Source organism: Toxorhynchites rutilus, chromosome 3 (assembly GCF_029784135.1).
Source record: "Toxorhynchites rutilus septentrionalis strain SRP chromosome 3, ASM2978413v1, whole genome shotgun sequence".
In the NCBI taxonomy this organism is placed as follows: domain Eukaryota; kingdom Metazoa; phylum Arthropoda; class Insecta; order Diptera; family Culicidae; genus Toxorhynchites; species Toxorhynchites rutilus.
The window spans coordinates 148,223,689-148,244,125 of record NC_073746.1 but is presented as its reverse complement, the minus strand read 5'-3'; the positions used below and the strand labels follow the sequence as shown (position 1 = coordinate 148,244,125).

General features: G+C 40.1%; 1 protein-coding gene across 3 annotated transcripts in view; it reads left to right on the top strand.

Annotated features, from left to right (window-relative positions):
* Nucleotides 1-10,706: 10,706 nt before the first annotated feature.
* Nucleotides 10,707-20,437, top strand: part of LOC129775784 (facilitated trehalose transporter Tret1-2 homolog) — a 42,198-nt gene continuing 32,467 nt past the window's right edge. Inside the window, exons 1-7 of one of the 3 annotated variants that reach the window (XM_055780876.1) lie at nucleotides 10,707-10,798; nucleotides 10,858-11,090; nucleotides 11,149-11,279; nucleotides 11,337-11,674; nucleotides 11,733-12,148; nucleotides 12,205-12,270; nucleotides 12,339-12,559. In XM_055780876.1, coding sequence (XP_055636851.1) covers nucleotides 10,738-10,798; nucleotides 10,858-11,090; nucleotides 11,149-11,279; nucleotides 11,337-11,674; nucleotides 11,733-12,148; nucleotides 12,205-12,270; nucleotides 12,339-12,482 — 1,389 coding nt within the window. In that variant the 5' untranslated portion in view covers nucleotides 10,707-10,737 and the 3' untranslated portion in view covers nucleotides 12,483-12,559. Of the gene's footprint in view, nucleotides 10,799-10,857; nucleotides 11,091-11,148; nucleotides 11,280-11,336; nucleotides 11,675-11,732; nucleotides 12,149-12,204; nucleotides 12,271-12,338; nucleotides 12,560-20,437 lie in introns of those variants that run through there. The other 2 variants (XM_055780877.1, XM_055780875.1) reach the window with 2 other exon arrangements.

Sequence of the window (20,437 nt, the reverse complement as noted above, 5' to 3'; positions counted from 1 at the left end):
CATCATAGAAACATTTCTCATACCCAAAAACCCTCAAATCCCAAATTGTGCTTGATTAGTTTTCGAGTTAGAGAGGGGGAGGAGTGTATACACCATAGAAATTTTTCGTGCCCCGTAAAACTTTCATATGCCAAATTTGGCTCCATTTGCTTGATTAGTTTTCGAGTTATGCAGAAATTTATGTTTCATTTGTATGACAGCCCACCCTTAGAGAGCGGGAGGAGTGTCTAACCACCATAGAAATATTTATTGGATCCTAAAATCTCCACATGCCAAATTTGGTTTCGTTTGCTTGATTATTTCTCGAGTCATTCAGAAATTTGTGTTTCATTTGTATGACAGTCCCCTCTAAGAGAGGGGGATGGATAATCTAACCATCATAGAAACATTTATTGCACCCTAAAACCTTCACATGCAAAATATGGTTTCATTTGCTTGATTAATTCTCGAGTAATGCAGAAATTTGTGTTTCATTTCTATGGCAGCCCCACCTAAGAGAGATGAGAGGTGTATCTAACCACCATAGAAATATTTATTGCATCCTAAAATCTCCACATGCCAAATTTGATCTCATTTGCTTGATTAATTCTCGAGTAATGTAGAAATTTGTGTTTCATTTGTGTGTATTTATTTCATTATGTTTATATTTTATTTTTTTGTATGTATGTACATATTGTATGTATTTTTATATGTATATATTTCATTTGACGAGGTACTACCAGAATGCACCAGTAGGCGCATACCTGTTATGCGCTCTACGTGATCTGGCCTATCATAAGCGTCCAGTAAAGGGCCTTCGTTTTTTTTTTTTTTTTTTTTTGGCAGACTTATCTCACTTCTTAACTAGGCGAACCTAGCCAGAATTTTCACCTGCCCCCGGGCTTCTGAATGCCAAAGGGGGACTAGGCTCTGCGGAATGCACGTATCTGCATGCTCGTGCTGTTTCAGTCCTGACCGAGAAATTGTCGGACAATCGCGCAGGTGCTAAGGATGACCGACTTTTGGATGCCGGCCAATTCCTTCTCCATGTTCAACACCTTTAGCGCTTCCAGAAGTGTCTTCGGGACAATTCCAGTTCCAGAGAGAACGACTGGAACAATTCTTGGGACCTCCCTTAGCCCCCACAGTTCCTTGAGCTCCACGGCCAATGGTCGGTACTTGCAGATTTTGCGACCGTGGGTCTCCTCCAGATTCTGGTTCAGTGGAATAGCGACATCGATGATGGTGACTTTGCGGTCGCTCTTGTCGTAAACCATTATATCTGGGCGGTTGTGGTGGATCGAGAGGTCGGTCAGAACAGTGCGATCCCAGTACAGCTTGAAACGGTCATTTTCCAGGACAGGTGCAGGCAGGTACCGGTAGTTTGGTACGTTGTCTTCCAGTAGAGCACATTGGAGCGCCAGTTGTCGATGAACAATACGGGCCACGTTGTTGTGGCGCTCGGTGTAGGCTGCGTTGGCCAAAACGGGACAGCCTCCCATAATGTGCTCTATGTTTTCACCTGGTTGATGGCACATCCGGCAAATGTCATCAACGTCTTGATGCCAGACGTACCGCCTGCAGTTTCTCGTCGGCATTATCCTGTCCTGGATGGCTATCATGTCGGCTTCTACTACTGAAGAGAGTTCACCACGCGTTAGCCACAGATTAGATGCGGCCTTGTCGACGTGTGGCCGGTCCAGTTGATGGGGGTGGGCACCATGCACTGCCTTCTGCTTCCAAGCTGCAATCTTCTCCTCCACTGTCTGCAGATTGCAGTTGAGTTGGTACTCCGCTTGCGCCAAGTGCAGAGCGCTGTATCCTCTGTCGGCGGCGCAGACAGCCCGGTATAGCGCGTTTTGGTTGGCGCGTTCTGCGAAGTACTCGCGCAGTTGTCGTACCTGGGCAACACACAGTGCAGATATGTCGACTATTCCAAGTCCCCCTTCTTTGCGTGGCAGTGAAACTCTCTCCAGTGCCGATTGAGGATGGTGCATTCCGGCCTCTTTGAATGCTTTCCTCATCCTCCTCTCAAGGTCCTCTAGGTTAGTTTTGCTCCATTTGACTACACCAAAACTGAAGGTCAGTAGGGGAACCGCGAATGTGTTGATCGCGCGTACCTTGTTCCCCGCGTTGAGGAAAGTCCTCAGGACACAGTTCACTCGACTCAAGAACTTGTCTCGCAGCTCCGTCTTGATGTCGGAGTGGCGAATCCCGGTGAGCTGTCGGAATCCAAGATATTTATAGGATTCGCCACGAACCATGTCTCTTATGAACTCGCCGTCATAGACCTCGTAACCTCCGGATTCGGTAAGCTGCCCTTTCAGCAGATGGACACAGCGGCACTTGTCGAGGCCGAACTCCATGCAGATGTCCCTGCTTATGTCTTCGACAACCCGGATAGCTACACCTAGACGCTGACGTGAATCAGCGTAGACCTTGAGATCATCCATGTAGAAGGTATGGGTCACTTCTTCGTGGGCGCCGTCGCCATACCTTATTTTATAGCCATGACCGTTTCTATTGAGCGTCCTACTGAGGGGGTTCAGTGCCAGACAAAACCAAAGCGGGCTGAAAGAGTCGCCTTGGAATATCCCCCTCTTTATCTGCAGCGTTCTAGACTGCAACACATTTTCCCCATCACTGAGGTGCAGAGACGTGCTCCACTGCCTCATCGCATGCTGCAGGAACCTAACGACGACGGGATCAATCTTGTATAGCTCCAATACCCGGACGAGAAACGAGTGAGGTATGGAGTCATAAGCCTTCCTGTAATCGATGTAGGCCATACTTAGGTTCCGCTGGTTATATACCGCCTGGCCGACTATGGCTGCGTCGATGATGGCCTGGTCTTTGCAGCCATGCGTATTTTTCCTGCATCCTTTCTGCTCTTCTGCGATGATATGGTGTTGTTCGCAGTGGGCAGAAACTTTGGCGGTTATGATGCTGCTTAATATCTTGTACAGACTCGATAGGCACGTTATCGGCCTGTACTTTGATGGGTTCAATGTGTTGCTGTCTTTCGGGAGGAGGAATGTGACGCCACGGGTGGCGAATTCAGGGAGGTTGTGTGGGTCACGTAGCACCTTGTTGAAGCACTCAGCTATCTTTTGATGTGCGACGGTCAGCTTCTTGTGCCAGAAGTTCTGAACACCATCGGGGCCCGGTGCTGCCCAGTTCCTCAGGTACCGCGAGGCTTCGCGGACATCGTTCTCTTCGACGATGATAGCTGGCATCTCTCCAATTTCACCACAACTCTCCTCCTCCCGTCTTAACCACATTTGCCCGTCGCGATGTTGTACTGGGGTCTCCCAAATACCAGCCCAGAAGTTCGTCACATCGCTAATATCTGGCAAACCTTCGCGGTAGTCGGGCTTCTCGTCGCTAATGTGGTCGTAGAACGCTTTTTCGTTATCTCTGAACATCCGATTTTGTTCCTGGCGCTTTGCAGAGTCAGAGTAACGTTTCAGCCGTTTAGTTAGGACGCTCAATTGCTGTACCAGTGTGTCGAGTTTTTCCGTCAGCTGGTGAGCTCCCAGCTGGCGAAGTTCAGTAGGCCGCACGATCACAGCAACTTGGCGACATAATTTCGCCGATCTGTTGCCTCTTTTGTACGCCATCAGTCTTCCAATTGCGGCGCGCTTGTTTAGGATCCGTTGCTCCAATCTCCTTCGCCATGGAGGCTCACGCCTTTCACGGAGATGTTGGAGCAGTCCGCCTCTTGGCCTAATACGGTATCCTAAACTTTTGGCGGTCGCCACAGCAGCACAGTAAACTTTCAGTTGCAGCTCCTCCATGTTCTCAGCATCAACCAAGTGCAGCGGAAGAACGTGCTCGTTCATGAGCTTTACTGCACTTGTCAGCCTGCGGGAATGCTGCAACTTCGGGATCCTGGGGCGCGACAATGGGTCTGTGTCGCGGAACTGTGAGATCGCCTCGTCGTAGTGGAAGACCAGATCGCGTAGTAGTTGTTGATCTGGCTGTGGGTCTTCCGGCTCAGGGGGTTGTAGTACTGTGGCCTCCACTGGTGCTGATTCGCGTGCCCCACTCGCGAATGAATTGCTCAGCCGTACTGAACTTCGTCTCGACACATCGCTTGCTCTGTTGTTCCTGGAGCTTATTTCTCTCTGCACCTGCTGCTTGATCTCGTCGATTTGCGTTTGGGAGAGCATGTTGTTGCGTACTATCGCTCTACGCCTCGCGTTCATCGCGTTCTGATCAAGCCTCCCGACGAACTCTGGATACGCTTCCTCGAACATTGTTAGTATTCGAGGGCGACCGCTCATGTCCGTCTCCAAAGCAGTGCAGATGTAATAGGCGCGGATCACGAATTCATTCATTTCGTGTGTCCACATGATCCGGCGCCTAGTGGTACCCACAAGTGTGGACGACTGTCGTCTGGCAGTCGCAACACGTCTCGTAGGCGCAGCGTTTCTTGGGTGATGTCGATGGCTGCTGTTTCCGTGTGGCGGTAGCTCTTCGGGTTGAACCCGGCTGGTGGCCCGCTCTTGCACATCGCCCTCCAGCCGCTGGCCGCTCGCTCTTACGCCCGTTCCAGGACCAGCTCCAGTTCGGGGACCCTCCTCGGGTGATCGCATTCTAATTAATCTTCGTGATCGTAGCTCCATGTTATTGGGTGTATCTCCTTTGCCCGGGAGACAGCGGGTTGGCAAGGCCTCCATGACCCGGGAGGCCTTCCCCGGGAGAGATATAGCGCTCTGACTCGCTCGCACCCCCTCACTTAGCCACTTTCGACACCCGTTCTCGGAGCCAAGACCAGGTGTGTGTTTCCAGTTCACGCCCGATCTAAAAATGTCGTCATATGATCTTCGTGGAGGCGTGAGATAGGAACATTTGAGACCAACAGGCAGGCTCCTACCCTATGTTGATCCCCATTTGAGAACCCATGCTTTTTTTTCTTTTTTTTCTTTTTTTTTTTTCTTTTTTTTTTTCACAGACTTATCTCACTTCTTAACTAGGCGAACCTAGCCAGAATTTTCACCTGCCCCCGGGCTTCTGAATGCCAAAGGGGGACTAGGCTCTGCGGAATGCACGTATCTGCATGCTCGTGCTGTTTTAGTCCTGACCGAGGAATTGTCGGACAATCGCGCAGGTGCTAAGGATGACCGACTTTTGGATGCCGGCCAATTCCTTCTCGATGTTCAACACCTTTAGCGCTTCCAGAAGTGTCTTCGGGATAATTCCAGTTCCAGAGAGAACGACTGGAACAATTCTTGGGACCTCCCTTAGCCCCCACAGTTCCTTGAGCTCCACGGCCAATGGTCGGTACTTGCAGATTTTGCGACCGTGGGTCTCCTCCAGATTCTGGTTCAGTGGAATAGCGACATCGATGATGGTGACTTTGCGGTCGCTCTTGTCGTAAACCATTATATCTGGACGGTTGTGGTGGATCGAGAGGTCGGTCAGAACAGTGCGATCCCAGTACAGCTTGAAACGGTCATTTTCCAGGACAGGTGCAGGCAGGTACCGGTAGTTTGGTACGTTGTCTTCCAGTAGAGCACATTGGAGCGCCAGTTGTCGATGAACAATACGGGCCACGTTGTTGTGGCGCTCGGTGTAGGCTGCGTTGGCCAAAACGGGACAGCCTCCCATAATGTGCTCTATGTTTTCACCTGGTTGATGGCACATCCGGCAAATGTCATCAACGTCTTGATGCCAGACGTACCGCCTGCAGTTTCTCGTCGGCATTATCCTGTCCTGGATGGCTATCATGTCGGCTTCTACTACTGAAGAGAGTTCACCACGCGTTAGCCACAGATTAGATGCGGCCTTGTCGACGTGTGGCCGGTCCAGTTGATGGGGGTGGGCACCATGCACTGCCTTCTGCTTCCAAGCTGCAATCTTCTCCTCCACTGTCTGCAGATTGCAGTTGAGTTGGTACTCCGCTTGCGCCAAGTGCAGAGCGCTGTATCCTCTGTCGGCGGCGCAGACAGCCCGGTATAGCGCGTTTTGGTTGGCGCGTTCTGCGAAGTACTCGCGCAGTTGTCGTACCTGGGCAACACACAGTGCAGAAATGTCGACGATTCCAAGTCCCCCTTCTTTGCGTGGTAGTGAAACTCTCTCCAGTGCCGATTGAGGATGGTGCATTCCGGCCTCTTTGAATGCTTTCCTCATCCTCCTCTCAAGGTCCTCTAGGTTAGTTTTGCTCCATTTGACTACACCAAAACTGAAGGTCAGCAGGGGAACCGCGAATGTGTTGATCGCGCGTACCTTGTTCCCCGCGTTGAGGAAAGTCCTCAGGACACAGTTCACTCGACTCAAGAACTTGTCTCGCAGCTCCGTCTTGATGTCGGAGTGGCGAATCCCGGTGAGCTGTCGGAATCCAAGATATTTATAGGATTCGCCACGAACCATGTCTCTTATAAACTCGCCGTCATAGACCTCGTAGCCTCCGGATTCGGTAAGTTGTCCTTTCAGCAGGTGGACACAGCGACACTTGTCGAGGCCGAACTCCATACAGATGTCCCTGCTTATGTCTTCGACAACCCGGATAGCTACACCTAGACGCTGACGTGAATCAGCGAGACCTTGAGATCGTCCATGTAAAAGGTATGGGTCACTTCTTCGTGGGCGCCGTCGCCATACCTTATTTTATAGCCATGACCGTTTCTATTGAGCGTCCTACTGAGGGGGTTCAGTGCCAGACAAAACCAAAGCGGGCTGAAAGAGTCGCCTTGGAATATCCCCCTCTTTATCTGCAGCGTTCTAGACTGCAACACATTTTCCCCATCACTGAGGTGCAGAGACGTACTCCACTGCCTCATCGCATGCTGCAGGAACCTAACGACGACGGGATCAATTTTGTAGAGCTCCAATACCCGGACGAGAAACGAGTGAGGTATGGAGTCATAAGCCTTCCTGTAATCGATGTAGGCCATACTTAGGTTCCGCTGGTTATATACCGCCTGGCCGACTATGGCTGCGTCGATGATGGCCTGGTCTTTGCAGCCATGCGTATGCAGCCATGCAGCCATGCGATGGTATATTTTCTTTTTTTTTTTTTTTTTCTTTTTTTTTTTTTTTTTAAAGGCCCACCAACACACCCCCACACCAAAGAGCTCACACAGAGCCCCCTGGTAATGGGCTCCTTTTTGTTTTTTTTTTTTTTGGACAATAGAAACACAAACAAATACAAATTGGTAGCTACAAAACAAAAAACAAAACCACAGATATTAACACAGTTTTAGATCAGTTCATGTTAAGGTGTGTGTGATAAGCATTATTTACTAATATTCTGTAGGGATGTACCCAGTGGAACTATGTTCCTTTGAAGGGATCCCTTAAATGTAAAAACCTAGCATCTACAGTTCAATATATTAAAACACGATATGAATGCAATGTGCCACTGGTAATTAGCACGACTTTATGTCAAAAGATTTCCAACTTCTAATTTTAAATGCTGTTTCAAACTGGTTTTAAATAACAGTCGATTATTCAACCCTTTCAGACGATCCGGTAGGGCATTGTACACAGATGGACCGTAGAAAGAAATACGCATTTGCCCTAGATTTGTGAAGGTTCTCGAACGCATTAGATTATGAGCATACCGAGTATTGTGCTCATGAGTTGTGGTCGGTAGAATGAGGTTACAAAGCATATTCTGATTTTTAATCACGTCGTATACAAACAAGCAAGACTGCAACTTGCACAGACCACGTAAAGGGAGAATTCTGTGCGACGCGTTTGTATACAGTTGAAAGGAGGAATATAACTGCGGCAAGTTAAAAATTATTTTTAAGCATCTGTTTTGTAATACTTGTAATTTTTTTAGCTTGGATTTACAAGCATGACCCCAAACGATTATTAAATACTGCAAATGGGAATGAATACAACCATGATAGAAAGTCATAAGGGCATTTCGAGACACAAATTTACTAACACGATACATGATACCACATAAAGATGCAACCTTCCTTCGCACAAAATCCATTTGATTTCCCCATGAAAGCGTGGGATCCAACACCAAACCTAAATATTTGAAGCTGGGTACTTTTTCGATAACTACAGACCCAAGTGATGGACTGTCATGCAAAGGAATTTTCTTCCTCGGAGAATGGAACACCATGTATTTGGTCTTCGATAGATTTAGTGAAAGCAAATTTGTGTCAAAATATCTCGTGAGTATCTGCAAATCGTCATTGATGCATGAAATGATAGAAGATATACTATGATTTGGGTAGAAAAGTGCAGTGTCGTCGGCAAATAACTTTGGTATTCCTTTAAGTGGCAAGTTCCCTATGTCATTTATGTAGAGAAGGAACAAGAGGGGACCAATATTGCTTCCTTGTGGCACTCCTATACTTATAGACCGGAGAGTGCTTCTTTCGTCTTTGATCATCACGAACTGTTGCCTTCTGCTCAAGTAACTGCGAATAATATCGTTAGCTAAACCCCGTATTCCATAGCTGTAATTTGTGTAATAGTATATTGTGGTTCAGGGTTTTACATTCGCGCAACTAGCACACTTTGGCACTACACATGTCCTTAGCTTTTAACGTCAATATTTGGTGGTAAAACTATTGTTCCGGATCACTCCACGCATTAGGCATGAAGTTCAGGTTTGTACTGAAAAACTTGTCCAGCATAAATGGTCATTTCTCATTCTTCATGTGGGAGTTTTCCTTTTTTCATTATTATAGCATGTAACCGAACGGTGGGTTACAATGTCAAATTTGGTGGGAAGTCGGTTTGGACATTACAAATAAAGCGAAAAAATTTAGGAATGGGTTATATCTGTGATACAACCGCGAGGTTAACGTAGAACCACCGTTGGCTTAGTAATTTGAAATTAGATCTGAATCAATTCTTAATGAATGAATATTCTGAAAGATTTCTGAAGTTTAAGCAAGTACCAGCATAAAGCTACTTTCGTGCATGTTCTGCTTTCTAAGGTGAAAAATTACAGCTAAAAGAGGTTTTTTTTTATATATTTCGAGCCACAGTCTTAACCATATTTTCTAAAACAACTAATTTATAAAGATTCAACTGAATGTTATGGTGAATGGGATACGAAATCGATTACACGAGTATAATAGAATTACAATATTTTTCCATGAAAAGGATGGGATATAAGGAGATTGTGACGATTTTGATGATTAAGATAAATTCTCAATTCTATTCTTATTTCTATTGATTAATCACATGTTTACTTAGTCTTCTGTAAATAGGAAGGAAGCCGATTATTCGTTTCCTTCGGTTTCTTTAGGCACCATCATCAGATTACTTCATCGCCACCGATATTGGCAGGGTGCCAAATCCGGTCAAAATAGAACAGGTTTCTCGTGTTTGGATGAGAAAATGCAGCAGACATATCTCCAGGCATTCCATGACGTATATGGTTGAAGGATCCAGTTGCGATGGAAATATTGCTTCCCTAGTCGCAGGTGCAGATGACCTGCCAAATCAGGCTTTTTATTCAGTTTCATGATCTATATTCTAGAAGATATTTGCCACCTTTCCCTTTCCGTCGCTGTGTAAAACTCTTCGGGCCTTCGGGCGGCGAGTTTTTTTTTTGGAAAAATAATTATATTATTGATTGTATTTGTTTTTTTTTTTAATAGTTAACATGGTTTCGGGACCATGGGCGCTGTATACATGAAAGCTGAGTTTTTTTTACATAAGGTATCAAAAATTCAGAAATGTGATTTTTATCGCTTTTAACTTATGATTCTTGAAAGCTAACCGATGGTCCAAAAAATCTATTTTTCCTCTTTTTCCATAAATGATTTTTTTCAAGAAAGAAGAAACATGTATACTATAAAAGACAAATACAATCAATAATTACGAAAACTTGGCGGAATTGGCCGTACATAAAAAATACGCTGAAAAATGGAAAAAATATATTTTATATTTTTGTATTCAATTTATTTTTTATTTTATTTTAATGTAACATCTAAATTCATAGATTTAAGTAACATTTTGAGGGTAGAAAACTTAAAAGTTAGTGGTTTTTGAGTTTTCGTTGTTAGTTTTATTCTAAAAAATGCATAATAAACTTGATAGTTCTATAAACTAAATTCGGACGCTCTAAACGCTCTATAGTTTGCAAACAAAATAGTCAAAACAACTACAAAAATTGGAAAATGAACGATGCTTGTTTTTTTACGGAATTTTTTAACGCAAACATTTTGTCACTGGTTTTGACTGGCACTTTTTTAGCATTATAAATTATATACTGTATCAATATCTGTAAATTGTAGTTAAAATTATGTTAAAATGTAACCTATACCTCAAAGAATGTGAGGGCTTTCAATATTCAATTATTTATAATATTACAGTTTAGTAAATTTACATTAGACTCTGGAATAAATTTTCAAATCATCACGGTTGTTATTTTTTATATCATGCAGGATTTCAATTTGGTTATGGAAAATTAGAAAAATATATAAAACCGCAACAGAAGCTGATAAGTTTGATATGAAAATGGTGATATTACATTGCAAAAAACACCTTGTAGCACGAGAAGAAAACTAACGGTTAGTTGAATTTCAGTGCATTTATTTGATGATACGACAAACATTGTTTGATTTTGAATTCAGGAGACGCATCTTGCATGATGCATTCATCCGTTCAAATCCATCTGCATGGTATCTCGTTGAAATATTATCCCCAGACTGATTACTGACTGGCTTATTTGAGTTTCAAGCACACATACACAATGTGAGAATCATGTAAATTTGTTTATGGTCACATTCACTGTGAATGGAACCACCGACCCGAGCGAATACGGCATTCAAAATGTGCGATTATTTAGGACTTTCAAAAAGTGTTTCCTACCAAGTGCTCTCTACTTGCATCAGTAATTTGTTCTCAATTGTTTCCATTTTTCGAAATTCTCAAAAGGATGTCCATTTTCAGTTAACATTATAAATCTTTCCCATGGAGCAGCACTAGGATGGGTTTCACCTTTTCTTCCGTTGCTTCAATCGGACGATTCCCCGCTAGAAACTGGTCCGATTAGTGTTGAGCAAGGATCATGGATTGGATCAATATTATGTTTGGGTGGACTAGCCGGAGCCGTTATTTACGGCTATCTTGCTGCTACACTTGGTGTGAAGAAAAGCATTATTTGCATAATAATTCCAAACATGGTTTTGTACAATCCTTTAAATATCGATGTCGCATGCTTCACCGCAATATATGTTTTAGGGATTTTGGCTTATCGTTCTGTTCGGAACATCCGTTTACCATTTGTATATTGCGAGATTTCTGGAAGGAGCAGCCGGATGCGGAGTAATCGTTACATTCCCGTTATTTATAGCTGACATATCTGAAAGCAGGCAGAGTGCCATACCGTATTCGTTAATTTCATTACTTACCTTAGATTTACATTTCAGGATTCGAGGAGTGCTCGGTTCAGTTTTAGCATTGACTGGAAACTCAGGTATTCTACTGATGTACATAATAGGAGATTGTCTGCCATACAGGACCGTCCCTCTGGTGATGATGACTTTGCCGATAGCGTTCTTGATTGCAATGAACTTCATACCTGAAACGCCTCAATCATTGCTGAGGCAAAGAAAAATAGAGGATGCTCGCCGTTCGCTCATGTTCTATAGAGGAGTGAAACACCATCCAGACAATACTGCAGAAATCAAGCTGGAATTTGAACAAATGAAAACGTTCATCCTTGCAGCTAAAGTCGACAGTCACAGAATCAGTTTGAAGGACTTTTGTAAACCTAGTGTTTCCATTAGCACCATCATTTTAACGATATATGTTTTGAATTTCAGCTTCTCCCGCTGCAATAAGGGGCATCTCGGTTGGAATCTTCTTGATGTTCCTGAATCAATTTTGTGGAGTTTTCGCGATCCTAACCTACGCCGTCTCAATCTTTAGTGAATCCGGTTCCAAACTGGATCCAGGGACATCAGCTATCATAATGGGTGCGATTCAAATCTTTGGAACAGTTGCGTCCTTCATCTTTATAGATTTGGCAGGAAGAAAGATTCTTCTGGTGGTATCAACTTTAGGCACGGGACTTGGGTTAACAAGTTTGGGGATGTTTGCTTGGTTGGTATCGCACGGTTCTGATCTATCGAACTTCGATTGGATACCGATTGTTAGTCTCTCGGCAACTGTGTTCATGTTTTGTGTGGGACTTTGCAGTATACCGTTTTTCGTGTTGCCAGAGATGCTACCAGCAAAGGTAGGTTTTTTCATAATTTTCAATTATATGTTCATTAAAAAAATGTCTCGTTATAGATATGTAATGCTGGGAACGCAATCAGTATGATAGCGGTTTCAATATTCTCGTTCATCACTGTCAAGGTAGGTGAATACATACTTCATAAGATATATTTCTGAACGAATTAAACGTTCGAATTATTGTTCTCTAGATCTTACCTGTTTTGGTTGAAGTCATACAACTCTATGGAGCCGTGGCGATATTTGCATTCATTTGCTTTCTGAGCATCATCATTATTGTTTTATTCATTCCTGAGACCAAGGGTAAACATTTAATTTCTCCAGAGATTGTATGATCCTTGTCTGGGTGGCAGTTTGCATGAAATGTTCTTTGAATAAAATTTCCATATTTATTTAACAGTGTGAACTGGTATAATTGATTTATTATTGTGCAAACCATTTTAGAAGAGAACAAGGACTTTTATGAAATTTTTTCTTGCTTTTTTGACATTTTTTTAAAATTTTGCCAATTTTTGCAGACTTTTAGTTTTAGTTTTATAGTTAACTTAAAACTTAAAAGCAAGGACTTTTCAATCGCTATTTTCGTTCTCAATCATTCTCTCACCCGATCTCTCAGTAAATCAACTCGCTTTAAATACGTATTCAATTATACGATTTCGTTAGGATGCCGAATCATGGTCGTTTGTAGAGATACACCATGAGATGTGTGCTACTGGGAAATCAAAGAGATCAAACCGATATTCGCCATAAACAAATTGAAATATTCAAAGTCCAGTTCCGATAGCATACCCACATCCTTAAAAAAAGCAGTGATAAAAACATTGATGCTGGTGCTCAAGTCGACACCGTCTACACATAGTTGAAATCAGCCTTCAATAGAGTTGACCATGGAATACTGTTGGAACGATTAAGAAGAAATGTTGTCTCCGCGGATATTATCAGCTGATTCGAATCATACCTCGGTAACTTTGGGACAATTCTTGAACCTGTTTGGCATGCCACAAGAGGCCAATATGGATCCTTTCCTATTTTCATTATTGAACTCTCAGTCGTACTACCACCTGGCTATCGAGTGTTTTACGCTTAGGCATTGAGGACTACCAAGCTTCGGCTACTGAATCGTTTCACTGAATGGTTTACACGGAACATGCTAATGCCAAGCATCCATAAATGTAACGTTACTCCGATCCACCGCAAGCTCAATCCGATAGCATACGCAATTGAAGGACAGTCTTTCCATCGTGTCTCTCAAGTTCGTAATCTTGACACCATGCACTGTGATTTGATCGATTCTGGAATCCAACTCTCTAGTTTGGTGCCCATATTAGTCAACATGGACCGCTGGAATCGACGCAATACAGGAGAAATTCGTGAGATATGCCCTCCGACGTCTTCCGTGGCGAGATCTGATGAACCTTCTCCGATACGAAGATTGATGCAGAATGTGGAACTGCAGACAGAGGAGCAGAGAAGATGTTTTGATCAAGCTGTGTTTGTTGCAAAAATTTTCAACGTAGAAGCTGATGCAGTGGAATTATTAAGACAACCTCACATCTACGCGATTCATGTCGGCAAGTTTCAATGATTTTGGCTCTTCTGCGTTCACGTTCAATCTAAAATTCACATAATTGGAAAAGTAGAACCCCACTGACAACGAGAATGATAATGAAAAGGGCCCCAGATCCCATTCAGTTTAATATTTTTTTAAAATTTTTATATTTTTATATTGTGTTGTGTAATGTACTGTGAGTCAAAAAAAAAGTTTTTTAATCGTTTTTATGCAAATATTTTTCATTTCCTCAGAGTCAGAAAACACACAAAACATTTTTTTTAGAATCTCTCAGAAGGTGATAGATGATCATAATTGTTGTAAAAAATCCTTCTACGCATATGTTCGAATTCCAACAATGACAGAGTTATAGAACTTTTTTTTTGTTTTGGATTCTGTTGTCTTAACTGGCTCTACACTAAAAAGTACGGGGCGTAAACCAATTCTTTAGTACAGGGTATAGTACTGAATCTCTAAGTTAGTGGATTTGAATAACTGTTTTGGAAGTGAAAATTTCAAAGTTAGTAATCTTTATGTGTGATTTATAATTTTATATTATAAAATTTATATTGAACTTGATTGTTTCTATCAATCAAATTAAAGTTCTCAAACCACACTACAATTTGTTCTTTGACAGCCAACTTCTATCTTTCTTAGTTTCGCTGCAATATCGATATAAACAATTCCTGGTGAAAATTCAAGCACATATACATATGATAGCCACTTAAATTCCACCTTAATGTTCACAGGTTACATTTTTTCTTGAAATAAGTCATATTTGAAATGCAAAAAAGTATTTTTTTTTCAAATTGTATATAATCGAGTCCTAAATTGCATATTATCGAATCTGTATATAATCGAGTCCGACCTATATAATTAATACGAGTTTTGGTTTGTTGAAAAGCCCCAAGTCTCTAGTTAGCTAATACAGGTCGAACTCGATTATCCGGAGACTCGATTATCCGGGATACGATTATCCGGAATTTTAGACTCGATTATCCGGAGTATTTTGGTTTTGATTTTTTGGAAATTTTGTATAATTTGTATAATAATTCCATAATAAATAGCTAATATGGGTATCAAATGAAAGGGCTTAACTAGTAGAATACAGTTATTTATGAAAAATGCAAATCTAAGATGGCGGCCACTACAAAATGGCGGAATACATATTTCCTCAGTACCCCATCAATATGGGTATCAAATGAAATGGATTGACTAGTAGAACACAGTTATTTATGAAAAATGTAAACCCAAAATTGCCGCCACCGCAAGATAGCGCCATATTTTTATTTATATGTTGTTTATTGTGTTTCGAGTTCTCCAAGTCAGATCATTCAGCCATTTTTTAACGACGGCCAAATTGAATTTTTCAAGATCATGGAATACGTAGTTTTATAATGACAGTACAATTAAATGTATGTTCCAAATTTCAGATCAATCATTCAACAGGAACGGGGTCAATTTTCTGGTAATGTGGGACAACTGGGACAAAACATATTCAAACATACATAGAAACAGGTCAAGCTGAATGAAAACATTTCAAAAGTACAGCGCGGACTCGATTATATACAGTTTTTGATTTCTTTTCACTGTATACAATCTAATTTATATACAGGATTTGATTCGAGTCAAAAAAATTTTTTTTATTTGTTTTTTTTTGCATGTACTTTTTGTTTTTTAACACTCCTATACTCGCGCATTGGTCTGTCAGACCGAGAAAACAATAATTCGTTAATTTTTCAGAAAATATCAACACTACGACTTTGCGATTCTCTCTAGCTTCGTTATTCGACGTTCGTCATCGTTTAGCGTATCGCATGTGTTGGTACAAAGGGGACGTGTGCCACTTTTTTAGCACTTTCGGTCTGACATACCGACGCGAGTATAGGAGTAACTTTTTTGGACAATATGTCATATTCTAGAATATTGTTGAATGAAATGTATAAATTAATGTTAGTTGCGTGGAATATTTATTGAATATAATGCATAAGATCATCACCGGACTATTCTTATTTGATTTCAGTCCCTTTTGTAACTGGATTGAACGGATCCATATATTAGCTATTCGTCGTTAGAGTCATACGTTCAAAAGCAAAATATAAATGTCTGACTTTCGTATAGTTATTCGCTAAATATAATGGTCATACACATACACACTTGTGAAAGAATTTCACTTGTGGAAGAATAGTAAACAGTAAACTATAAACTAATCGGTAGCTTATGGTAATTATTAACAGTTACATTTTCGGGGATATTTTTTTATAATGGACAATATTGACAAGAAAACAAAAAAAAAAGAAAAGGAAGTTCCTTTTATATCATCTTTTTATGTCCCATCTCAAAAAAGGCATTTATTTTTAGTTTACCAAGAAAACAGAGACAAAGAATATTAGAAATATGCAAACTTTATATTTCAGAACCTTCGATTCTTCGATAAAAGCCCCGAAAAACACGTAACAATTGCATGAAATGTAAAAAAATATGTTTGTTTCGAGCATGCAGTTATGCTATGTTCTGATTCTTACTCCAATGAAACCACAATCGATTAATACGTTTTTATGTTTTTTTATTGCTGTTTATACTTCCATGAATTATATTCAGTTGCCTACTTTTAATTGTTAACAGTGAAAAATAACAGTGGATTTCGTTATTTGTATTGGAGCATCAAAAATTACTCTATTTTGAGGAGGCTGAATTAAAGACTATTAAAACATAATAGAGACGACGAAAACATATTTTTTGGAGTTTTTTCATTCAATCATACCCGCTTCTTCAGAAAAATGTCAATAAAGCCTGAAAAATACACAATGGCAACATTACAGAGAAGTTCAATTTTCGGTCTGTGACACCGTGCGCGAGCATAGGTGTTATGATTTTGCACGCGAGTACAGGAGGGTTAAAAATGAAAGAGGAATTTGATGTTTGATTCATCCCCTTAAAGTAAGAAAACACCTTTCTCGCATGAAAAAAAATAAATTTATCCAGATTCTCTCAGGAAGTGATAGACAATCATGTTTGATGAAAAAAAAATCCTCCTACGCATATGTTCGAATTTCAACAATAACCGAGTTATAGATCTTTTTTTTTTTATTTCGGATTCTGTTACCTCAAATTGGCTCTGTGTTAGAAAGTACGCTACGGAAGACGATACGGATGTTTTCATTTGAAAGATGAGAAAATTTACTACAGGATATAGTAGTGGAACAACTGAATTAGTGGATTTTAATAACATTTTGGAAGTGAAAAAAGTTAATAATTGTTAATGTGTTGTTATTAATTTTATCCTTAAAATTTAGATTAAACTAGATTGTTTCTATCAACTTAATTAAAGTTCTTCAACCGCTCTACAATTTGTTCTTTGACACCCAACTTCTATCTTTCTTAATCTGGCTGTAATATCGATATAAACAATTCCTGGTGAAAATTCAAGCAAAATCTTCCAAAATCACGATTTTTACCCCACTGTACATGTAATAGCCAGTTAAACTTCACCTCAACGTTGAAAGGTTACATTTCTCCATGAAATAAGCCACATTTCGAATAAAAAAAAAATCAAACCGTATACAATCAAGTCTTGTAATTAGTAGTGTAATTAGTAGTCCCTAAGGCCATCTTGGAATTGGAGTTTTAATTATCTGCTATGTATATTGATGATGAGGTTTTGAAAATATATATATATATATATATATATATATATATATATATATATATATATATATATATATAATTATATCCGGAGTGAAAAAAAATCAATACTCCGGATAATCGAGTCCGACCTGTACTCAAGTATGGAAAAGTTCATTCGCTCATTTCTCCACACTTGATCATAGATCATTCTTATATCTGCTTGGAATAATCATGGCGAAAAGAATGCAGTAAACAATCGTGAGATTGCACGATGAATCATTTTACACTCCCCGACCATCTTCATTCGGGACTGATAGAGAAAATAACAAAACAAAGAGTGGAAAACAAAATTCAATAAATGAATATTCCTTTGGAAGGATCGCACGAAACAAAATAACAAGTGAGTCAAAATAGATTGAATCTGTGTGTATGTATGATTTTATTTTCCCTTGTACTCTTTTCCTTGTCAGCATTCAAGTGCACATAAATCTACCTTCCCGCTCACCAATAACTTGCGTTAATATGGTCTTTTGCGTTGGCTTAGATCGTTTCATACTAGAAACAAAAAAGTGGCATTGCAATAGTGCACAGGAAACAACTCGATTTCAACTATCTACCTATATTTTACTGCCGCGATCGAGGCTCAATGATTGTTATTTGATTTTGATTTTACAGAGACACTCGCTGGCTCAAGCAAAAGTTTCCAGTTTGATTCTATCACCATCATTCCGAGAGGCAAATGAGGGAATGCAAAAATTTCTGAGAATAGAAGAGAGGAATCGAGTCCAGCGTTGCCAATGTTCCAGTTTAAACTGGAATCTTCCAGTTTTTTTTCTCGATCCAGTCTTCCAGACGAACCTCAAAATCTTCCAGTTTTTTTAAATATTGTCCAGTTTTATCCAGTTTTTTATATGTGTGCTTCAGTTTTACCCGTTTTATGTAAAAAAAATTACAATGATAAATATTATCCCTCTCTTTACCTTCTCGTCCCTTGACCAATTTTATTTTTAATTATAGTTTTATCGATCCAAGGTGTATTTACTTTGGATCGATCTTTCATTTTTTTCCACACTCAACTTCGTGTTATCTATCCCCTGTTTACACTTCCGATTTCAATACGGTTAGCGTGCAGTGCGTGTGTTGAAAATATGATTTTTCTAGCCGTGTTTCATCTACCTCGTGGATTTCTGCGACAGGTGAGGCAGTAATTTGGTTCGTCCTATTTCGTTCAATCTGTCGGTGTTTTGTTGAAAATGGCGAAAACGAAGAACTTTCCCGAGTGCTGGAAACTTATGAAATTACTTCAAAAACAGGATATCGCTCGATTTTTATCTTATTTGACAGTCTACCCAAGCAGCAACGTGCTACAGTGTCTTTGAATTTAAAATTTAAAAATATATATAAGATGTTCTAGGTCCACCAAACCTTTCTGGAATTCAGACCCATTGATCTACCATTTCATTCACGACTGGCACAATTTTGAAAAAACTTACCCAAAATAATTCACAGACCCCGCGTGCTGACTTCGATTTTGTATAAACATCAGATGTTATAGATCCTCCAAATCATTCTCATGTTCAGAAGGTCATAGAGTAAATGCACCCCATTGAGTTTGATATTAACATAAAACCCAAATAACCATGCTTCCATTTGCATCAATAGGTTTTTAGTTTCTCATGGCCACTCAAAGAATTTTTAGTTCTAAATAGCATTAATTTTACGTATGATCTAAACTCTCCTAAAGAGCTAATGCATACTTTGCATAGAATGCATATGCACCGTAATGTTTGTTTTACAAGTATGCATACTATGCATATTTTTTCAAAATAATTTCTCGAACAGGAGGAAATAATTAAGGATATTTGAGCAGTGTTGTTTTAGCATTGAATGTGCTTATTTGTGTATTGGAATAATATTGTGTGTGGAGTTTTTTTTGCATTTTAACTCGTAACCAAAGGTAAGGTTAGGTAAATTGCGTTGAATGACGGAAGATGGAAGATGCAGTGATCTATAACCAGAAAATTGTCCCTATGTACCAAAATGATTCACATTATCGGTACAGTTTTGCGACGATCATCTATCACCGATTTTATGGATATGAAGCAATAAATACGAGATTTTTCAAGTTTTACTCAAATAAAACCGTATGGAAAATGTATAAATATAAAAATATGGTTTCACAGCATTGTTCGAGTTGTGGGATATGCCATTTTGCTCTGCTCGAATGATATGATTTCTGTACGAAACATCAAAGGAAATTCTATGCCTCAATCATTGGAATGGAAAAAAAAAATCAATTTAGATAAATCATAGCCGATCTTATTAAAATAAAACGGTTTTACAGGATCTAGTTTTCTTCCAGTTTTTTTAAGAGCAATCTTCCAGTTTTTTGAAAAATATTATTGGCAGCCCTGATCGAGACAGTATTTTTCCGTTCTAATCGAGAATGAACTTTGCGAAGAGGATAGGTGAATGTTTCCTGTCTCAAATAAAGTGAGGCATAAACGGAGAATAGAAGTGTGAGTTTTATCTGTGAATGAGTGTTGTTGAACGAATTTCGATGCGATTTTCCCCATACCTGCCTGTACTACCATTGGGTGTTGAAATTATTCAAATTTTTATGTTTTTTAACGATTTTCCTCAAAGAGAAATTATGATCATAGTTTATCCAAAAAATTATTATGGATTGATAGTATTTACAATTCCGATTAAAGTCAAAACGTCTCCGACGGTAGTTTCAGTTGTTACAGGATAAAATCAAAAAGGTTTGGGAGAAATTTAGTGAAATGTCTGGAAAAGGTGCTCTGGATTTGTTGAGAGTCTATGATAGTACTTTTTTCCTGAATACTCTGGAATATGATAAGAACAGCAGGTTCGTGTTTTTCCAATTAATTTAATTTGCAAAGGCAATCTGTAATATTGGTAATTTCAGCAAAATGATTTACCGATATCACGATCAATCACAAAAAGATGGTGGAGTGACTTACTCCAACGGTATGAGTAAATGCTGAGTATATGGAATAATTCAATGTTGAATCCGAGGAGTTATAATGCTAAGAACCAATATTATTTTAAATTTAATTACTGATCTGATTGTTTCATTATCTACTTGAA